At 35.3% G+C, this 21,333-nt stretch overlaps 1 protein-coding gene across 3 annotated transcripts in view; it reads left to right on the top strand.

Annotated features, from left to right (window-relative positions):
* The window catches only part of NLN (neurolysin), a 56,198-nt gene that overhangs the window by 5,475 nt on the left and 29,390 nt on the right, over window positions 1-21,333 (top strand). For 2 of the 3 annotated variants that reach the window (XM_058043413.1, XM_058043412.1), the window contains exons 2-9: window positions 5,725-5,981; window positions 8,232-8,380; window positions 11,529-11,636; window positions 13,820-13,922; window positions 14,612-14,772; window positions 16,004-16,139; window positions 18,267-18,633; window positions 20,013-20,214. In XM_058043413.1, coding sequence (XP_057899396.1) covers window positions 5,725-5,981; window positions 8,232-8,380; window positions 11,529-11,636; window positions 13,820-13,922; window positions 14,612-14,772; window positions 16,004-16,139; window positions 18,267-18,633; window positions 20,013-20,214 — 1,483 coding nt within the window. The remainder of the gene's footprint in view (window positions 1-5,724; window positions 5,982-8,231; window positions 8,381-11,528; window positions 11,637-13,819; window positions 13,923-14,611; window positions 14,773-16,003; window positions 16,140-18,266; window positions 18,634-20,012; window positions 20,215-21,333) is intronic. The other variant, XM_058043415.1, reaches the window with a different exon arrangement.

Genomic DNA, 21,333 nt, shown 5'->3' with positions numbered 1-21,333 from the left:
GAGGACTGAGAAGTGAAATGGAAAAAGGACTTCATATGTGTTTGTCTGGCAGGAAGAAGCCATATATTGAAGGGTTTTATTTTCATTCCTTTGGCTTAGCTGAAATAATGTTGCCCTGTGATTAACTTTGAACCATTTAACTCTGCTGGTTCTGTCTTGGATTTTTTTTTCTGTTCTTGTTTTACCCTGTACTACCCAGTTATCTTATTTTGGTTGATTTGGCATTGCTTTTCTATTAGATACGCAGTCATCACTGTCAGTTCTTGTCTAAAGTTGTGCATCAAAACTGAAAGTAATATAAAAGTATATTTTAAATTCAAGCAAAAACTAAGGATCTCTAAAAAATATGAATATTTTAGCCCGTTAAATTTTTTATAAAGCATATCCTGTGAAACAGACCAATGGTACTGTACGTTTTATTAGATGCTGTTGAATTGAGATTTGGTTTTGAAATCCTTTTTAATTTCATTTAATTTTTTTAAAATTCCATTGCATGTGAGGCTTGACTGTTAAAAACTTTACTTAAACCAGCCTGTCTGCTGTAATTTCTATATATTTGTACTACTTGACTCTGACTTCCAGGGAAATACTGATATATGGCATGGTACTCAAGTACCAAATAGCTTGTCCTGAGGCAAGCTGTCAGGTTTTTTATTGCCTTAGTAGGGTGTGTCTAGTTTTTTGTTTTGTTTTTCATTTTGGTGAGGCCGCTAGGTGGAGTCAGAACCTTGAGCCCCTGTGGATGTTGATTTGCAGGTATCTAGTGGGTACAGTCTTCAGATACACCGTGCTGCTTTCCAGCATGCAGCGCTGCTTCTCCCGCAGCCTGGAAGACCAGCAAGTGTTGTTTAGCTAAGATATGCTGTTTCAAAAAGTAGAAAGACCAAAATGTTTCTCTTGAATTTGAACTCCAGCATTTTTCATACTGAATGTTACTGATTGAAATAGTTGTTTATGGCACTAGTTGTGATTTGCAAATCCGATCTTACTCGGATTCCTATGGATCTCATATCCATAGGAATGTCCTCTGAAGGTCCAGCAAGAAAGACTTAATTGTGTTTATTTGTATTAGAATATTTAAGAACTTGATGACTAAATTATCTGAATTTGTTCTCTCTCTCTCACACACACACACAGAGCCCTCTGTCTTTCTCGCTTTTTGAAATCTTGGCTCTCACTTCACTTTCTGAAGCTGTTATTCTCCTTTGTCAGGAGAGAAAACAGTTTTCCATCCTGTATGAATCCAATATACCCTGACTTTTGTGTGGCTACATGGAACTGCCAAATGTATTTGCAAGTACAATAAATTGGTCTGTATGTATTTTTCCCAGAAATACATTAGCTCATTTACTTCCCTCTGTAAAAATATACTTGTCATTTTAACTAATACTGTTCAGGTGAAGATTAATTTGAAAACTGAAAGTGCCATTAAAAAGTCTTTGATGGAATTAGAATTATCATTTTGTAATCAGACTTAAATGAGATAGCAGGCTTAAGTTTTGACTGTATTATATAATGATTCTCAGTAGTAGGAGCATCTTGGCTTTTGTCTGTATTTTCTAAAGCTGGTGCAATGCCTCCCTGCTGCTTCTTCACAGATTGTGGCTTTCTTGTTTTATTTTAATAGTGTTAATGGAACATGCCAACAAAAGGCTGCTTGACACACATTTCAATCACAGAAAATGTTTCTAAGCAAAACCAGACTTACATAAATGTTTAAGATATTGCGCAAGTTAAAAATCAAGTCTGTAAATTCAATTGCATTGTTTGTCTTTGCAGCAGTTATGGTGGCCACTGTATTGTTGTAATGGAGTATTATAAAGGTTCTCCTTTGTAAAATCAAATCAAATTTCTATTGTCCAGAAGCAGCAAGTAATCAAATTGTAGATTTTTTGGTGAAAGAAATTACCTGGCATTCTGCAATTATTGCAGCCTGCAATTTAGAAGCTTTGCTTTCTTCTTTAAAAATCTTTTTTAGAAGTAGCTACTAAGGTTTTAAGTGTTATTCAACTTACTCTGCTTTTGGTAGAAAATACCATTCTTACTGCTTTTGGGATTGGCAGATTAGCTGGTTTCACAAATTATGTTTTCACCATAATTTGTGAAAACAGCTGTGTCTGTAATAATCTGTGTTATAACTGAAAGTCCAAATGAAGTCTTTGTTTTGATGTTCTCCTAAATGGATGAAGCACTGCACAAATGCATAAAATATTTCAGTCAGCCTTGTATGTCATTCCATTAGCATTATTAGATGCCATGGGGCTCACCCCAGAAAAAAGCCGGTGCAAGTTGTCAATAGAGACCAGTTAGATATTTACTATAAAAATGCAATATAAATAAAGTTGTGTTAATTTTGAAGGACCTGAAATGCAGGAACTGGAAGGCCATTTGGGGTGATCAAATCTAGTCCCATGCCACCTTAGGTAACCAAGTAACCTAATATATTTTATAAGCCAGTCAAGCACCATGTTATAAATAGACTTGCTGGGACTTACTGGACGTCTCTTTCAGAGTCTCACTGCTCTGATGCTTATATATCTCTGTTGCAATTCCAGCTTTCATGTATTCCTGAGCAATTTATTCTAATTTGTTCTTATGCCTATATTGCCTGTTTGCATCAATAGTTCTTTTTACTTTAGGACATTTAAGTGGTATGCTTAATGACAGCAATCATCTTGAGACTCTCTTTGCTAGACTAAATTCATGATTTCATATGTAGTTCTGGCAGTAGTGAAAATTTAGGTTGCTGCTGACACTTTTTACTTTACTGACATTTTGTTTAGGCCAACACAGCTGTTTTGAAGTCACTCATCAAAAGGGCAATTACCTGGCAAAAAGCTGTCACCCCTGAATGTTTTTGGTCCACTTCATTTTTCCTATATGCTGTCCTGAATATTTTCTAAGTATCACTGTAGTAACAGTTGTGCTGATGCCATTGATGGAGTGAAGTACAGAGGCAGAAATGAGCATCAGAGGAAGGAACACTGACAGAAATGTCTTAAGGCAGTGCTGTTGCTGAACATGAGCCTTAACCCAGGCTTGTTCAGATGCCTCTAGTGTTCTGCTCTACACCAGAGAAAACTGAGTGTGATAGCTGAAGCAGTTTGAACCAAACAGTTCAGGCATTAGCAACAGCCTATGCAAGGCAACATCCTTCCATCTAATTAAACTGAATCAACTCCTGATTGCTCAGTGCAAGCAGTAGTTGGGCGTTCTGTAATGTTGGTGCTGTTTACCTAAAGCAAGTCTAAAATAATATTTGTACCTGCTTGGTTCAGTGTTTGAAGAAAACTCTTCGCTGTTGCATCTGGTTCTTAGAATTATTAATAGAACTTATATTCCAGTTATATATCTGGGAAGTTAAAGGTTTCCTCAGTGATACAATTTCATTTTTTGATCTACATAAATGCCTGCATCTTCCTATCAACAGAACAAACAAGATATCACCATTTCAAAACTGGGCAGTTCTGTGTTTTCCTGTTTCTAACATGTAGTCAACACCTTGCTGGCACTTATGCCAATAATTTTTAAAGCTCTCAAATTTATAGCTATATGTCTTAATTAAGCTAGCCAATATACTAAGAAAATCGCCTTGCATCTTTTTTTAGTATTTAAAAATATTGTTCTCTGGTAATCTGAGACCTGTATTCCAGTTCATGAACTTCAGTTCAGTCCAACTTTAATTATTAAAAAATCTTATTGCACACACTGAAATTGATGTAATATGTTGGTGCTGTGACTGTTTTAGTGTTTGCAGATACGCAGTTGGTCAGAGGCAGGGCTGTATTGTCTGAATTTCTAGGTGAAGATACTGAATGACTGAAAGCAATAGGTTCTCTTTAAAAATATCTGCTTAGTATCCTTCACTTTAGCATACTTTTTGTTGCTCAGGCTGTTGTTTTCCTTTGACTCCACCTTACTTTTATTTTGACTTCAGTGTGAAACATGGTGTAGTCTTCCTCATGTTCTTGGGTGTGGGTGGTGTGGGGTAGAGTTCAGAGCCATGAGCCTTTTTCTGAGGAGCTTCCCTTTACCTCCCAAGAGGTTTTACCAGACCTTTGTAGCAATGTGTGAAAAACTAGATACAGGGCAGTCCACTGAGAATCTGTTTGTGACTTAATGAAGTACTGTTCTTTAATGGATTTGTAGATTCAGGGTAGATTTCAGTAGATTTTGGGGATGGGAAAGGAACGCATTCTGAGAATCTTACTACTTAAGCTTTTGCTTTCATGACAGCAGCTTCATTTATCCTAAACTTTTATCTGAAAGTAAAAGTTTCAGTACTCCAGTGGAGACGGTACTAATGCCCTAGTGCCAGAACTCAGTTGGTATCAGAGAAAAAGAACAGAGGTGGAACAAATGTTCTTTATTCACACATCATTTTCAAAGTGAAATTGTCAATAATCTGGACACAGATCTTCCTGTATGCCACTAAAGGGAAAAATAAACAACTTACCTACATTGGAATGGAAAGATATGAACAATCTGTAGTAATAAGGAAAATAAAGTTACAGCATAAAGCATGGGTAGAAATGTTGTCTTTTGTTTTTGTCTTGCATCAAATAATTTCAGTTAGGCTATTTCTGGAGAAATTCTGTTATAGAATTGTTAGATTTTGACAAAAAAGTTTTGCCTTCCTTCAAACAGAAGACATGTATGCAGCCCTTCTCAGTTTGTTGGCATTTCATTCTTCTGCTTTGCTATGCCTTCAGGCCAAAATTGACTGTCTTTTAGGCATGTTCCCTGCATTGTATGCCAAAACCTCTCTGTGCACTTTTGCACAGATTTTACAATAAAATCAATACAGGTACAATGGCTAGTGTTAAGAGAAAAGGTTACTTAATGTAAAACAGTGTGAAGAAAACATCCCTTTATTAGCAAGATCTCTGTGTGTTTTTTTAGTTATTGTTGAAAATTTTAAGTTGTCATTATTACCATAACAACATGTGATTTAGTTTTTTTTAATTATGTAGCTGAAATAGGAAGACAGATAGTAAGTCTCTGACTGTCAGAGACTTACGAGAGACTGGTAGTATGATAGTAAAAAATGTAGCAAGTTTGACTACTTGAATGCAAGCTTAATTTTAAAGAAGCTGAAATACAGTTGATTAGAACTATAGTTGATAGATTATTAATACATAAATCATAGTAAAGGATTGTACTCTTCTGGTAAAAGAGTGAAAAAGCCTATTTAAAATCCAACACAATTGAAGGAATAGATTTGCAAATGAGTAGCAACTAGGTTTCCTCCCATATTGATTATTTCACAGAAATCCTGTATAAATATAAAATTATTTGCTATTATGAATACAATCAAGTGATGTTTTTTATGTCTTATTTTGTGCAACTTTGCAGTTATCCTTTGTCATCTACAAATTACTATGTGGGTTTTATTCTTTATTTCAAAAATGTTAGTATTGTCTATTTCTGCAGAGTTCCAGTAACTGCAGTGCTGTTTTCCTTAGAAGGTTGAGTCATAGTTTAATCTGTATGGTTTTGTCAATACCAAATTTTTCGTCCCTGTTTGCACTTAGTCACACTCTAAATGAAAAAGATAGAAGACAGATTTATTTTAAAATTAGACTTAATTGATAAAGATAACAGCTCTACAAAGGACTTTGTTCCTCCTTCTAAAAATATTCTGATGCTGGTTTTTTAATGTTTACTGTGAATTGTCTCTTGAACTGGAATCTTGCTATGTAAAGATAATTTTTATACTTTCAGGTCCATTGGGCCACGGCTTGTGTTGAGAATGACATTAGGAGCAGAAATTACTAGCCAGCTCAAGGCTTCTTCATACATAGCAGCAGGACGAAACCTTTTGAGATGGGACCTGTCGCCAGAGGAAATTAGAACAAGAACAGAAGAACTTATCAGGAAGACAAAACATGTATATGACAGCATTGGGATGCTTGAAATTGAAGAAGTAACACATGAAAATACCATACGGGCTTTGGCAGATATAGAAGTGGAATATGCAGGTTAGCATGTGTTTTCTATATTTCTTTGCATAAGGCATTCCATCTGCACATAAGGAAGCACTGAGAAAAAATAGTTGTTGCTTCCAATTTTGATCCCTGCTGTTCTTGTGTGGAATGTGTAGAGGCCTCTCAAGAGTCCATAATCTTTCAGGACCTCCCAGAGGCCTGCATTAGTCACCTGTTTTGGTTTTGCATGTGAAGCTCCACCCAGTTACATTTTCAGCCCTGTGCAGCTGCCAGGGGACACTGCAGCAGTGTGGGCTGCAGTGTCTGTGATATGTGTAGTGCCTTGCACGTGGTAAGCAGTGCTTTTTTCAGACACTGCGGAATGGAGTAATGGAAATGTTGATAAACTGCTAGGGGAGAAAATGTGATGGTGAGGGAATTTTGAGTGTGCTATTGAAAGAAGGCTTCTTTACTTGCTCACATTTAAATTGTGGCCTCTGAGGTCTTGAAGAATCCAGGAAGATATTGGTCATGCAGTCACATCTAGATCATTCTGAATGAATTATCAAGCCATACCAATATGTGGATGGGTTTTAATGGTCAAACACAGGTCATTCTGTTAATTTGTTAATAATTGTCAGAGGAACAAGTACAACACAAACTGCATATTGCATATCTTGAGAAAGACCTTTCAGGTGTTGGCTGCATTATTTATAAAACAGTGAGTGTAATAGATGTCAAATTCTTTTAATACTCTAAAAAAATCTACAGTAGCCACACAGGTGCTAGAAACAGCCACCTTGGCTGGGAGCAAAATCTTTCACTAGCAAAAAAGCACAGTTGGCATCTCAAATGATTATACTGTAATATTAGTCTGGATTTCACATTACTTTAAGTTGCACATACAGTGAATTGGCTGGAATTTTATTCTGGCATACTCAGAAAGACAGTAATTTCAAAAAAAAAAAAAGCCTGCTGCCAGCTTCAGTGTTAGTTATACCAAAATACCAATTTGGTGTACTTATTGTAAATCTTTTTACTGCAAAGATTTACAGAAGGAAAATCTATGTTTGACTCAGAAAACATTGGTCATCAACTTTTCAGCACAGCCACCAAGACTTGATGGAAGATGAAAGTTTTTCACTACGTACTATTGCAGTAGTGGGTCACATTTCAGCTTTTAATGCTAATCTTCAAAGCTGTATGTGAAATTATCATGACCTGCTGTGAAACAGCCCATGGCATCTGAGAGGGATGTATTACCACAGCAAGACTTCCATAAGAAACTTGGAATTTAAGGTCTGTGTGTCCCTTTCACATAAAGACCTACCCCAGTAACTGCAGCTCGTTATCCAAAAAGACAGAGATGACAGTAAACTTTAAATTACACTTGGAAGCTGCCAAAACTCAGTTTATAGTTTTGAAACATCTTTGCATAAGGGCAGGAGGCGAAGGGGCAAGTTTCCTATGAACGTCAAGAAGAATCACATGCCCATGGTTGCATTTTTGACTCTGTCTCGGAGATTGATAAAATGACTGCATATCACATAAAATTACCAAGCTTTAAATCAACCTAATATGTTGTTACTCTAAAATTTACTTTTGGAAAGGTAGATGGTAGAAACATTGTAATTTGATTTTTAATTAAGCAGATTAATTTGTATTTTAGGATTTCTATTCAATGTCATTATAAGATGTTATATTCCTTTAATAGCAAGGATTTACTTAATCTTAAAAGTATATTCTAAAAAAGTGGTAATACTCAGTTTCCAATATCTAGAAGTTCAGAATGCACAGACAGCATCTTCCCTATTTGCCATGTTGTTTCTTCTTAAACACAGAAGAGTGCAGTACATGGGGATTTTACCCTGTGCTCATAACAATGTAAAAATAACTTCAGGACAGATGGGCATATTTGAAAGATTTGGAGCTTCTGACTTTAAATGCTAACATGGAAGCATCTGTGCCAGCTATGAAACGTCAGTCTTCACTTACATGACTTTTGGAAGATGAAGCATTTTTAATGTATTTATATACCATTCAGCTGATTTTGTAGAAGATTATGAGATAATTAGGCTTGGGGTTTATAAATCTTCTGTAAAATATTTATGTGTTACAACGGTGTGTGGTTTTGTCCTTCCACCTGTTCAGTTTTATATTACATGTAATCACTTTATTTGCTATATGTGTCAGGTTGCTTTGGATACTTTTTTCTTATGTTTTTTATAATTGACAGAAGAGGGAAAGCTCCTTATCCTTAAAGCATGTCTATCCTTCTGTGTTCATTGCCTCTTATCTAAACAGTGGAAAGAAGCATGTTGGATTTTCCCCAGCATGTCTCCCCTGACAAAGAGATACGCTTAGCAAGTACAGAAGCTGACAAAAAACTGTCAAATTTTGATGTGGAGATGAGCATGAGAGAAGACGTGTTTCAGAAGATTGTTTATTTACAGGTAAATAACAGTATGTCTGCATAAGTTGTGACATGTATCTAAATTTATCTAAAATTATTTGGCATACACAATGCTTTTCAAAATAACTTTGTGTTTCCTCTGTGTCTGTGCCACTCAAATCTTTCCAGTGGGACATGGCTGTACATCAGAAAACACTGTATTGTGCTGTTCCTGCTCTTTGCCTCTCATATCTAGATCTGTGTATCCTTCTCTCTCCGTTACAATGCTTGCTCTCCAGTGCAAAGCTTTGACTTTTGTCTAATCTTCCAAAGAACTGATACAAGGAATCTAAACTAAAAGAGGGAAACCTGTTAGGAAAAAACTTTTTTGTTTTCTACTGGCTGAGCTTGTTCCAAGAGGGAGGGAAGAAAAGAGGGAGTACAGCGCTTACATTATCTTATATTGCTCTTGAATTTGTGTCCAAAATTCTGCTTTATTAAAAAAGTTGAGAATTTTAAATTTAAAAGTTGTTTTAAGTTATGTAGGTTAGTGAGAATATATAAATGGTATTGACCTCTTAAATTACCTCTTTTGATCAGCTAGTTATAGACAATTACATTCTATCCTCTTCTTCATCTGTTTCTTCAGCCTCAAAATAAAACTATGTTAAAAAATGCATTTAGTGTTGAACCAGCTTCTGTCCTTTTTGTGTTTCTATTTAGCTTCTCTTTTAATTGATCACCTATAGGTATCTCATATTGTTCGTTTGTACTGCTTATTTTGTAGCTCAAAGAAAGAATATTTGGTTATATCAGAAAGAATACTTGATTTTGTTCCAATATGTCTGGTGATGTTTTGTAATAATTTTCTTATAAGTGTAATGGATAATGCAAGGAAGCTATCTAATGTGATAACAAAAAAATATATGTTTTGCTATGTTTTATATGTTATTTTTTCCTCTCAACCCCACTGATTTTTAATCTTCCTCTAACGCTTATAAAATACTGGAGCCCTGTTTCTTGGAGTCACCATTTTGGTTTTTTCAGGCTTGAGTGGGAATTAGAATAATACTTGCAGAACCATACTAAATTGCCTTCCATTACCATTGCCTTCTTTTGCTGTGTTTTCCAGGGAAACTTTCAAGTGTTCTCCTCAAGCTGGATATTCTTGTTACATATTCGTGGAAGTATATAATAACCCCATTCTGAGTATGTTCTGTTGTGTGTTGGCAGATGGTGCCTCGTGTTGATTTTTTCCCTTCTGTATTTTATGTTGGTTTTTTCTTCTTCCCCTGCTCTGTTGCTAGTAATTAAATGGCTTGGTTTTTATGTGGTGTCTACAGTGATTTTCCCCACCCTCCACTAGAGAATGCACAGATACTCTGAGGACTAACCTTAACATGTCTGTGTATGTATCTATTTTTAATTTACAGGACTATCTGACAGTAGGTAGTGAAAACTGATTTCTGTTACTCACTACTATTACTCTCTTATTTTTTTTTCCTCATTTGGTGTTTTCTTATTTCATTTTCCCTTGCAGCAGTCTTTGACCTTTGTAACAGTTAGAAGTTTTGCCTAAGTCTCTGTTTAAGTTTTTTAGAATTTTTTCTTAACTGCAGCATGCAAGCATGTTTTAGCATTAGTTTGCCAGAGAGGCAACTTCTGAGTATATATCCACTTCTAATAACTGTTAAACTAATAAGAGTTTTGCTCTCAAGTAAACATGAAATTTCCAGTAGTGCCAGACTAGTCAAATATTTGTATTTCCAAATCATAAAATTATTGTACATTTTTGCTAAATTTCTAACACCTTCTCCTGTTAGAAACTCTCTGTTTAAAAGTCAGGCTCCAAGAACATGAATAAAGAACTTCCACAAACAGAATTCAGATTTCGGCTGAAATTATTTCACCAATTCAAAAAAGCAGTAAACAATTGGATTAAATCAGACTTTTCATGGCCTCACTGGTGATTTAATAATTCAGGTAGATTAATTTATTTTCATGATCTTTCAGGGGGCCAGATTATATTGGGGTGAGGAGAATGAGGGCCCTCACACTCCTGTGTTATTTATAACACAGCATACTAAGAGATGAGCAAATCTGCTTGACCTCAGTGACTTGCAGAATGCTTTAGCTCCCCTTAATGGGAACTAAAGTTTTCTAAATTAACAACAGTACTCCTTCTAAATTATGCTTAATTTAAGAGCTGTTGGTGGAGGAAAATGATTGAGGTTTTTACATTTAATTCAAGAAAATGTTAAAATAATATAGTCACTTTATTTCCCCCACACATTAGAGGGGAAAATTTCTTCATAAAATTAGGGTTTTGAATATGCTCCGTATTTTATTCTTTGAAAAACTTGTAATTTGAGTTTTGAAACTTGGAATGAAGGTGAATTTGGTAGTGAAACTATAATTTGAAATTTTGTAACGCCTAACATGTGCTCATGCTGACTAGTAGAGGCATGCTTAAGAATGTTGCCAGTCTGCTCCACCCACATGCCTTCAGGAGAGCCTGATGTAAAGAGCTGCTTCAGGTTTTGTTTGTGGAATTTTAAGTAGGTTTTGTTTCTTGCTCTGTCTGAAGGTTTCTTCCTGGAATAAATTAGCAAGGTTCTCCAAAACATCTATGAAATGGTATATAAAATCCTCAACCATGACAATTCTAAAAGTTCTGAGAGTTCCAAAATTTCATGTGTGTAGTACTTACAAGATGATGGTCCTTGTTGGTCCCTTCCAACTCAGAATTTTCTGTGACACTGTTTTATTTTTGTCACTGAAGCCTGGTTTTGGAGAAAACAAATGTGCTCAAATTTTATGCCTTCTGATGTCCCAAAGTGACACGTCTAATCTTTTGGGGTTTTTTTTCAATCCCTCAGACTTTTAGGGTACAGTGTTATAGCACTGATTTTCCTCGACTATGTAAATGAAAGCTATCTCTACAGGAGAAGCTTAAGTGCACTGTACTGTAAACTGAAAGGGCTTGTGATTATGACAGCATGGAAATGTTCTGAGACACTTGGAAAGACTATTATTTTTAAAACATTCTATATTAATATAAGAATATTATTGTGTTTTGGTGAAGTTCTTCCCATTAAAATCCAGGATGTTCCCTTTTTTAATATGACTGTGTTCTCAAGTACAACTCTGTTGAAACCCCTCTAATGCTTGAATATTATAAATTCAATTATCCTATACTGTCATTTCAGCAAACCTGTGATCTTGAAAATGTAAAGCCTGAAACAAAGCGATATCTAGAGAAATCTGTGCAAATGGGGAGAAGAAACGGACTCCATCTTCCTAAAGAAGTGCAGAAAGTAAATATGGACTATTTTTTTATAAAGCAAACATTACCAACTGTTGCAAGGATAAGTTTATGGTTAGTTAGGTGTACTAAGCATATATTTGAAGGTCATGCTTTTGGATCTGCTGAATTACTGCTCTAATCTTAACTCTTCTTACTTCCAGATACTTGCATCCTTTAAATTTCAATCACTTGAAGGTTTTTAAACTAATTTGATAAACATCCATGATATACAGTAGACAGAGGTGGTCTGCATGACTTCATAGTCTTGAGACTAAATGAAGCCTAGCTGAAAAAATTGTATTATATATTATGATTGTAGGAATAGATTCCTAGGGAAGATAACTCTCAAAAAGGCTACTAGTGAGTCTGCGCTTCTATTCAAAAGTATGTATAACTGTTGCAAACACACAGCTACACTAGTTTCAGTTAACTGATATTGTAAAATGTGTCTAAGATTTTAGACCTGAAAAAAAATCAAAGTAGCTTAGAGGAGAAAACAACCTGCTCTGTGAATTTTTCTTCATTAAGGGAGAACTGGCTTAGAAAGCAATTGTCAGACAATCAGGAAGTAAAATTGTCAGTATCTGAAATGCTGTGGCATCCCACCCTTAATGGCAAGGGAGCACTTCATTCATACAGGTGCTTGTGGTTGAAAGGAACAACAAAATCAAAGGGTCTGCAAAAGCTTACAAACTTTGATTTGTAAATTATATACATGGTATGGAAATTGGCATGTTAGTCCCTGACCTAGCATAAGCACATAGGAGTGGGTTTTGGATAAAAGGGATAGAGTGAAGGGGAAAAGACAGTGATATAAATTAATTGAAGAGGGGAAGAGAGAAAGAAAAAAGGGAGTGAGATTCATGCCTCCAGCATCAATAGAGCTGCCTAGGTGTCCAGAGTCCTAGGGGCACTGACTGGGCCTGGATGGGGGTGCTGTTTTATAGACAAGCTTTTCTTGCCCTGGAGAAAAGTTTTGCACTTTCTATGTAAATTAGTTGTCATGCACAGTCTGTTCTTTACACTGTGCTGGAAATGAGTCAGAGGGCTTTGGGTCTTTGGTGGTCTTGTTCTCCCCATAGAGTCTGTGCCTGCTTCTCCACCCCATTTCTCTGTTTGTGCTGTGCTGAGCTGTGCTTATCTCCAGGAGATAGACCAAAGACCTTTGTCCCAGAGGAGTGCTGTCCTACCTCCCTGTGGCCCCTTGTCCAGTCACATCTTGTTCTTTCTCACAGCATGTTATTGCCAGCAGTCCTTGGCTGTTGTTACCTGAAGTCCTTGGTTTGCACCACAGCCACCCTGCTGTTGGTGTCTGAGACAAACACACCAGCTCTTATCTTGTGGGATTCTACAGATGCCAGCATAGTGCTCTTCAAATTCTGAGTGATATTTCTGACTATATTGTGACCTTTATTTCTGACTGTTGAATAGACTTAACCCTTTGTAGAAAATAATCAATCTTCATCCACATCCTTCTTCTAATGAGAGTAGTTTGATGTGTATTTTCATATAACTGATGCCTCTAAAGGTGTTTTGAAATTCCTCAGGGAACAATAGTTGAAATACATTTAGATTTTTATTTGGTGTGCATTCTCTTACTTGTAACTACTATGTTTATTTGAACTTGACAATAACATGTAGAAACTTGCTGTGAGATATATTAGAAAATGTTTCAGAAGTAGGACTATCAGGGTTTTACAACAGGTTTTAGAATGGCTTTTTCTTGTGAGAGCAGTATGCTTTCTGTCATACCATACCTGTACAATTCCAAAACAGTGTTTTTGAGTAGGTTGCATGCTTTTTAACTCCCTTCATTCTCATTGATCTCAGTGGATATTTTTACACATAAAATTGTAATTTAGCTGTTCAAATAAAAAAAAAATTTAATTTTGGCACATGAAACTGTTTAGTGAATCTGTTTAATCTCTTTAGTCCTCTCTAAGCTGAGTTTAAAATGTTGAAGGGATAGCCCTTGGTCACAATATTGCTCAGGACTGAAAGAAACATAAAGGGAACACTGACAGAGTGTGAAGTGTGATGCTACCTGCAATGTGTTATTTGCTCAGTCCTGGTATTTACTGTTGATTAGTAGAGAGCCTATCTGAAAAAAATGAAATATTATTCGTGTGGAAGATAAAAATTGCCAGCTTTGATTTTTGTTTTTCCACTAAGTTCAGTTTATACCCAATACAGGAAATAAAGACAATGAAGAAAAAAATGAATGAGCTATGTATAGACTTTAACAAAAACCTGAATGAGGAAAACACATTTCTTGTATTTTCTAAGGAAGAACTTGGTGAGTAGAGTTTGCTTTTTCTGTTTTTTCAACCTTCCAGTTTTACTGGAGTAATTGATTTTTGCCCCATGCATGATGGTTAGATCAAGTGAAATTCTGACTGTTTCTCAGTCTTTTCTGTTTCCTTTTTAGTCTTTCTCCAGAATCAATTCAGAGTTATCTTTTACAGGTGTTCCTGGTGTCTTCATACATTTGTGCTTCCTGAGGTCTTTGCCTTGCATCAAGGTCCTATTTCATTTAGCATGACTGTACTCTGTTCCTTTTCTCAGTTATCATCAAACAATCACTTGTGTAATTATTGGAAAAGCTTTTTTAGTCCTGTAATAAAGTTTAACTAATTCAGTAATTTAAACAAAGCTAGAGATTTCATGTGACAGAGAATTTGGGGATTCATTATCTAAAGGCATCACATAAAATGTGCTCTAATAACAGAGATTTTTTTTTTTAATGGTATTCATTTTTTATCTAGTGGCCTTACATGTTTTTCTCGTTTGCTCTCAAGTGTTTCCAAATTTTGCTTTGCGTGGTGGAATGTGAAAAAGTTTTAGTAAATTGTAGAAAAGGGGGCATATTTCTGTGGAAATTTCTGATCTCAAGGTGGATTGCAGCAAAACAAATGGCAACAGTCTCACAAAAATGGGGGAGTAGATAATTTTGGTAAATATTGTTTATTTAATTGTGTTCTATAGATGGCCTTCCTGATGACTTTATTAACAGTTTAGAGAAGCCTGAGAAAGACAAATATAAAGTTACCTTAAAGTATCCCCACTATTTTCCTGTTATGAAGAAGTGCTGTGTTTCAGAAACCAGGAGAAAAATGGAATCTGCCTTTAACTCAAGATGCAAAGAGGTATGTTGTGTACTGGCTGTTCTACAGTGCAGTGACAGAGTTGAAAAATTGAGCTAGACATTCAAATGTTAGGTTTGAGCTTTGCACATTGTGGAGTATTTTGAAATCAAAACTTACCAGTATGTTCTTTACCAGTGCCTTGCTCCAATTTATTCTGATATCCTTCTGCGACCTTAGAAGCCTGTCTCTGTGTGCATATCTTAATGTTCAAGTGGTTCTGTTAAAAGAAGTGGGATCTTCTGTGAAATTTCCCTGCAGTGTTCTGTAGATGCCTATGGACACTATCCTCACAGTAAAGGATGTCTGATTGTGACTTCTGTAGTCCTTTGAGATTTTTCAGAATAGAGAGGAGTTATTTAAGCACAGATTTTAGTTATAAATACAGATGATCAAATGTGAAATCAACAGATTGCATATGTGCACAACTAGACAGGTACAAAATTTTAAAAGCATTGAAAGATAGAGGATATGTCATTCAGACAATTGTACCAACCATGCATTAGAGAGCAATAACAGAGTTGAGATTTTATGCTTGAAATGCTTGGAAATGTGATGAGTACAAGATAAAATGGCATCAGGAACTAAACACTTTGCAAGTCAACACACATAAAGAGATTTCTTGATAAAACTATGTGGCAGTCTTTGAATCTGGTGTTTAATTTTTTTTCCCCCAACAAATCTCACTTTTCCAGAGCTGGAGGTTTACGTAGTTATGTTTTCAGGTTCTTGAGAATTCTTTAAGACATTTAAGTCAAGTTCTGGGGTTTTCTGTTTCAGATCTTTCTCTGACTACTGTTGTTAGAGTGGCAAAAGAGGAAAATTTGCAAACCAGCTTTGGATGTTGGCACAATAATTAGCGATCTGTCTTCATCACTAACAAGCAATTAAGTCTGCTGCCAGCAATTTCCTTATTGTCTTTCATATGTAAATGGTTGATAAAGGAAATAAGCTCTTCACAACCTGAAAGAAAATGGTGTATATTTTGATCAAATAAAAAAGATAAGTTGTAATAATAAGGAGAGTAATGAATCAGGTCGACTAGGAAAACCAGCTACCTGCAAACATCAAGAAGAAGTATTCCAAGAATCTTAGGTTATATTATATTTTAATCTGAAAGTGTTTAATTTGAAATATTTTCTATTTCTTAGGATTACAGATATTATTGAGATAATTGTTTGTTAACATGTGTTTTCTGATTTCATTTTACAAATGTGCCTACTTTTTCTTTTAGGAGAACACAAAAATTCTGCAGCAGTTACTTCCACTAAGGGCAAAAGTAGCAGAGCTTCTTGGTTATAACACACATGCCAACTTTGTCCTGGAGGTAAACACTGCCAAGAGCACAGATAACGTAGCAACCTTCTTAGGTTTGTTCACATTTATAAGCAATACTTGTATATTTAATGTAGTAATGTAGTACTTGCATATTTAATGTAGTAATGTAATATATTTAATGTAGTAATGTAGTAAGTTTTGATTTCAAAATAATATGTCCCCTCAGCCAAGATGAATTTAAATACATAATTGGGTCACAGCACCCATGACATTTAGCCAGAAAAGGAGCTCTGCTGCCTCTGTTCTGGCATATGCATTTTTTAGATTATAGCTATACAAATGAAGTTGTTCCAAATCAGGAAGCACAAGGCAAATTGTGAGAATATTAAGGTTTAATCACTTGCTTATATTGATTGTCACAAGTTTTTTGTGACAGCCAGTGTAAACAAGTGATTAAACCTTTCTCTGCCCCAAAATGCAGTTACCCTAATTTAGAACCAGAGTAAAATGTGCAGCTTAAGCAATTTTATCAGTTCAAGAGGCTGCATCAGAACTGCTTCTTTTCATTCCCAATTTTTTGCGAATCAGTAGCCTTGGTGTCTGTTTCTGGTACAGCTGCATTAAGTATAAAACTTTACTGTATGACATGTTGCAACTTCCATGAGCTGAATTTAAAAATTATATCTGGAGTGAAGGATTAAATCTGGAATTCAAAAGCCCTGTAATGGAATTTTATCTGAAAATAGAGGTATCTTGAAAATTTTAAACACAGTGGTTTATGAATGAACTCAGAGTCCTCCTGTCATTGTCAGTGGACTCTTGGATGTAGAGTTAACCTCTGCTCTCTGGTAGCTCCATTGAATATGTGTTCCTTTATATTGATGTATCATACAAGTAACCCCCCCCCAAAGAAATTAGCACAAAAATGAGGTATGTTTGCTGGTATCGGGGTGTTTATGCTTCAGTAAAGAGGTTCTAATGCTCCTCTTTCTAAACCCATAATTCTGTTGCATTTCTCCTGAAATGCTCATCCATCAGATCAGATCCATATTTGGCAATACCAGTTTTCAGTATACTTGACAATTAACAAATACTTTGTTTTGATTTATTATTACATGTTAGGGGTTTTAAGTGTAGTTGAAGTATTTTAGACTTTCTTTGTCCATTATATTATTGTAATACTGTGTTTTTTCATTTATTTTGAAGCTGACACACATAAGTTAGCATACCATGTGTCATGGTAATTCTCACAGAGAGAGAACATGCATCAAATTAATTGTCACTTTTTATTTGGTTCTTTTGATATATCCTCAGCTACCAGCATGATATTGTGTTTTGCTCTACTTTGTTCCTATCTAATCATGTTTTAAATCAAATGTTCATAAGCTGATCTTACATCTAGGAAGAAGAGCATTCTCTCCTATGACATATTCTGAATTTAGCACAGTACAAGCTGCAAACAATATTTCAATCATGCAAATGCATTTAGTGTGTTACAGCCTTCCTAGAGACAGAAGTGGCAATTCCCAAATTTTACACTGTAGATACCAACAATTAACATTACTGTGAATTCTTAATGAAGAAAAATTTTCTGATAAACGAGAAATATTTACAAGAGAATAAGTTCAGAATGTACTGTATGGAAGTGTCAGTAAGCTTAAGTATTTTATATTCAGTATGTTTGCTGCCAAAAAAAAGAAAGTGTATTGGAAATAATTTGAACCATAGACTTCAATATCTATAGAAACTTCTATCAATAGAAACTTTGCTAGTGTAGAATCCAGACATCATATAGGCAAGAATTCTTGGGTCTCTTGGATCTTTTATTGAATTTTAGCTAGAAGTATTGCATTTTGTGTTGCACTTCCTTCCAGTAACTATCAATAGTTCTAGTCTTTGGCTGTTGCTGAAGAAATGTATGAGGAATACTGAGATTACATGACATAAAATCAAAGTGTTCAAACATAAGTATTTAGTGTTACTTTTCATTTATGATGACTTGAAAAAAGTCTAAATTCAACTAAACCCTTCACACCACTCTTTGGCCTACATGGAATCTACTGTATCATTTATAGCATTTAGGACAAGAATGCAGATGTTGCTTGTTGTTGGTGAATGAATGGGAAACACCCACTTCTGAAGTATGTGCTTGAAGTGTCGAGTGCATTTTATAGGAATATGGAACATGGAAATTGACTCTAAGCCAATATTTCTTTCAGATGATTTGAGTAAAAAGCTAAAGCCTTTGGCTGAGGAAGAAAGACAATTCATTCTAGAACTGAAGAAGGAGGAGTGTAAAGAAAGAAACTTTGATTATGATGGAAGAATCAATGCATGGGATCTTCATTATTATATGAGCAAAACTGAAGAGCTGAAGTACTCCATAGATCAGGAGAAACTGAAGGAATACTTCCCAATTGAAGCTGTTACAGAAGGCTTACTGAATATTTACCAGAAGCTGCTGGGACTTGAATTTGAGCAAATAGAAAGTGCGCACGTTTGGCACGACACTGTTACTCTTTATACAGTAAAGGATAAATCAACAGGAGAAATGCTAGGGCAGTTCTATTTGGATCTTTACCCCAGGTAATGACTTAGTGTTTTGCTTGCGTGTTTAAAATGGAATATATCTTAATGGGTTGCTGCTTGTTTAATTAAAATTTAATGCATTTGGAAGTAAATATTTGTTCCACTGACAAGACTAATATTGTGTTCATTAAGTTGTCCTCTGGACTGTATTCAGATTTTTTACACTTTTTTTTTAAAGTACTTCCATATTTCTTCCTTAAATTCATTTTTATGAAGCATTGTTACTTCATTCATATTTTTGGTAGTATTGCTCTCTAGTCAGTTGTCCATAATTTTTTGCATTTATGAACTTTTCTCCTTCCTAGCTTACTACTGGGTTTTAGTTTTCTAAACTGGAGGTAAAATTTCTTTTTAAGTGTCACAGCAGTTTGTTGCTCAGATCAATTATATTTCTGTCTGCTAAGGTTCCTAGTTTCTCCTAGTTCCCCTTTAAACTTTATGTGTATTTTCTACCCTGTTGTCCAGACTGCTGAATCAAATAGATAATAGGTTGGTGTTGAGCACACATTCAGATTTACTTCCAGGTTGATCTCTGTAGCTCTCCAGCTGTCTTTGTAGCTATTTACAGTATCATCTGTGTTTTGTCAAAGATTAGGAGACTCAACTGGTTTGACAGGATTTATTCTGGACTAGTCCTTTTTGGCTACCTGTCACTACTTTTTTTTTTTTGCTTTGGTGTAGGGTTTTTTAGATTAGTATTTATCATGTGATAAATTTGCTGACGTCCTTTTTAATGTAAGTTGATTTAATGTTTTCTGGCCTAAGAAAATTAGGCTACTCAATACATATAGTAGTAAATAAATTTTTCTTTTTAGGGTAACATACCTATCTCCTTCACCTGTTTACCTGCTTCCACCTTTATGTATATCATGGGAATTGCTGAGGGAATGTGTCAATAAGACTCCTCCGACTTAATCTGAGTAGTTAACTGAATAGTTTAGGGCAAAATTTTCAAAATCATTTTTCTTTAAACTCTTGCATCACAGTGAAAATGCTGTTTACTGTATTCTTTTACCTCCTGTAATAAAAAAAATTGCATCAGTGAACAGAACCTAGTTCTTCCTGTTGCAGTAGCAGTTTAAAACACAACTGGCATCTGAAGTATATATACTTTCAGCTTTTCAGTTAAAAACAGGTTCTTTTAAATGCTGCTGGAAATCTTGAAATGTTGTGATTTCAGTGTGAGAGTAGAAGGGGCTTTTTTCCCCTTATGCTCTTAAGTTGTTGAGTCTTAGAAGTCATGAAAATATGTACATTTTTGTGTAAAACTTTGTGTAGAGAAACTGACTGATTGTCCCTGTTCTTGAACAGGCTTCACCATTCTGGTGAGCAGGCTTGTGGTTTGAAGATAGTATCTGATGTATTTTCTTACGCAGAGAGGGAAAGTATGGGCATGCAGCCTGCTTTGGTCTACAACCCGGCTGTCTTCTCTCTGACGGCAGCAGATTGATGTCTGTAGCTGCTCTGGTCACCAACTTCACAAAGCCAGTGTCAGATCGACCATCGTTGCTGCGACACGATGAAGTAAAGACTTACTTCCATGAATTTGGTCACGTAATGCATCAGATATGTGCACAGGTTAGTGATGTTTCTACTCCAGTGTAAGACTTCTTTCTCAACTGCCTCAAAGCAAGGTATAGTTCTGTTTTGATGGTTTCTAGTTTTAGTAAAGCACCTATGTAGAGTTCTGGTTATTTTTTTGAAGGGTCAGGTTGGTTTTAATTTTAATATTTATTTAAAACTGAAGCAATAAATACACCTTTTTATGAAAAACGTTTTGGTAGGAACATGTACTTTTGCATTTGCATTATGCAGGAGTCGATTCATCACAGGTACAGGTACAATGAAGATGTTCAGTCATGGCTTTGTTCAGACGTCTTTTTATTACTTCTAGTCTTGTGAGATGTATGACATTAGAAACCAGGTATTAGAAACAAAACAATGCTGCTATACCTAGGAATGAAAATAATTTCTGAAGCTAGTTGACCTGCAGCATTTTGGCATCTAGTACTGTTGAGACCTATCTCTCTTGACATCACAAGCATAAAACAGGTCTCACCTAAGCTATTTTATTTTTTGCTACCTGACAGGTTAGGTTTATTGCAGTGACAAGAAAGAACTGAAGGTAGTTTCAGATTTTCCATCAAGGTACCAATAAAGTTTTAAAATTTCTGTTTTCAATTTTACTTACAATGAAAATTGATACTGCCAGATGATACATTTATTATTCACCTAATGAAAATTCTGTATTTCAGAAAGATATGAGAATCAGTATTCACACACCAAAAAATTCACATAGTTAATTACAAAATCAGATTTTCTGTTGCATTTCCTTCATCTTCTGTATAAACAAATACAAAATAATAAAGTCAAGGAAAATTTACCTATATTAGATTTTAATTCTTGATCATGATCCTAGAGACTGGGACTGCAGAATAAAGAATAACGTCATCACAGAAATCCAGAGTTAATAATTGCTTAGATATTTTTTAATCATCTTAAAGGTAGAAATATAATTATTATTTTATCAACCCTTTGATAGGTGTTTCTGATATCAAAAACTGAGTAATAAAACCTAGGCAATATAGAAGTGTAACACATTTGGCATTGGTATAAAACAGTAAAAACTGACAACATTTTGACTGCCACTGAGGATGTGCCTCAGTGTTTTGGAGCTCTTTCACAACAGCCAAAGCC

This window comes from Melospiza georgiana, chromosome Z, assembly GCF_028018845.1.
Source record: "Melospiza georgiana isolate bMelGeo1 chromosome Z, bMelGeo1.pri, whole genome shotgun sequence".
NCBI lineage: Eukaryota > Metazoa > Chordata > Aves > Passeriformes > Passerellidae > Melospiza > Melospiza georgiana.
The sequence above is the reverse complement of the archived record's forward strand: the minus strand, read 5'-3'. Positions and strand labels throughout refer to the sequence as shown.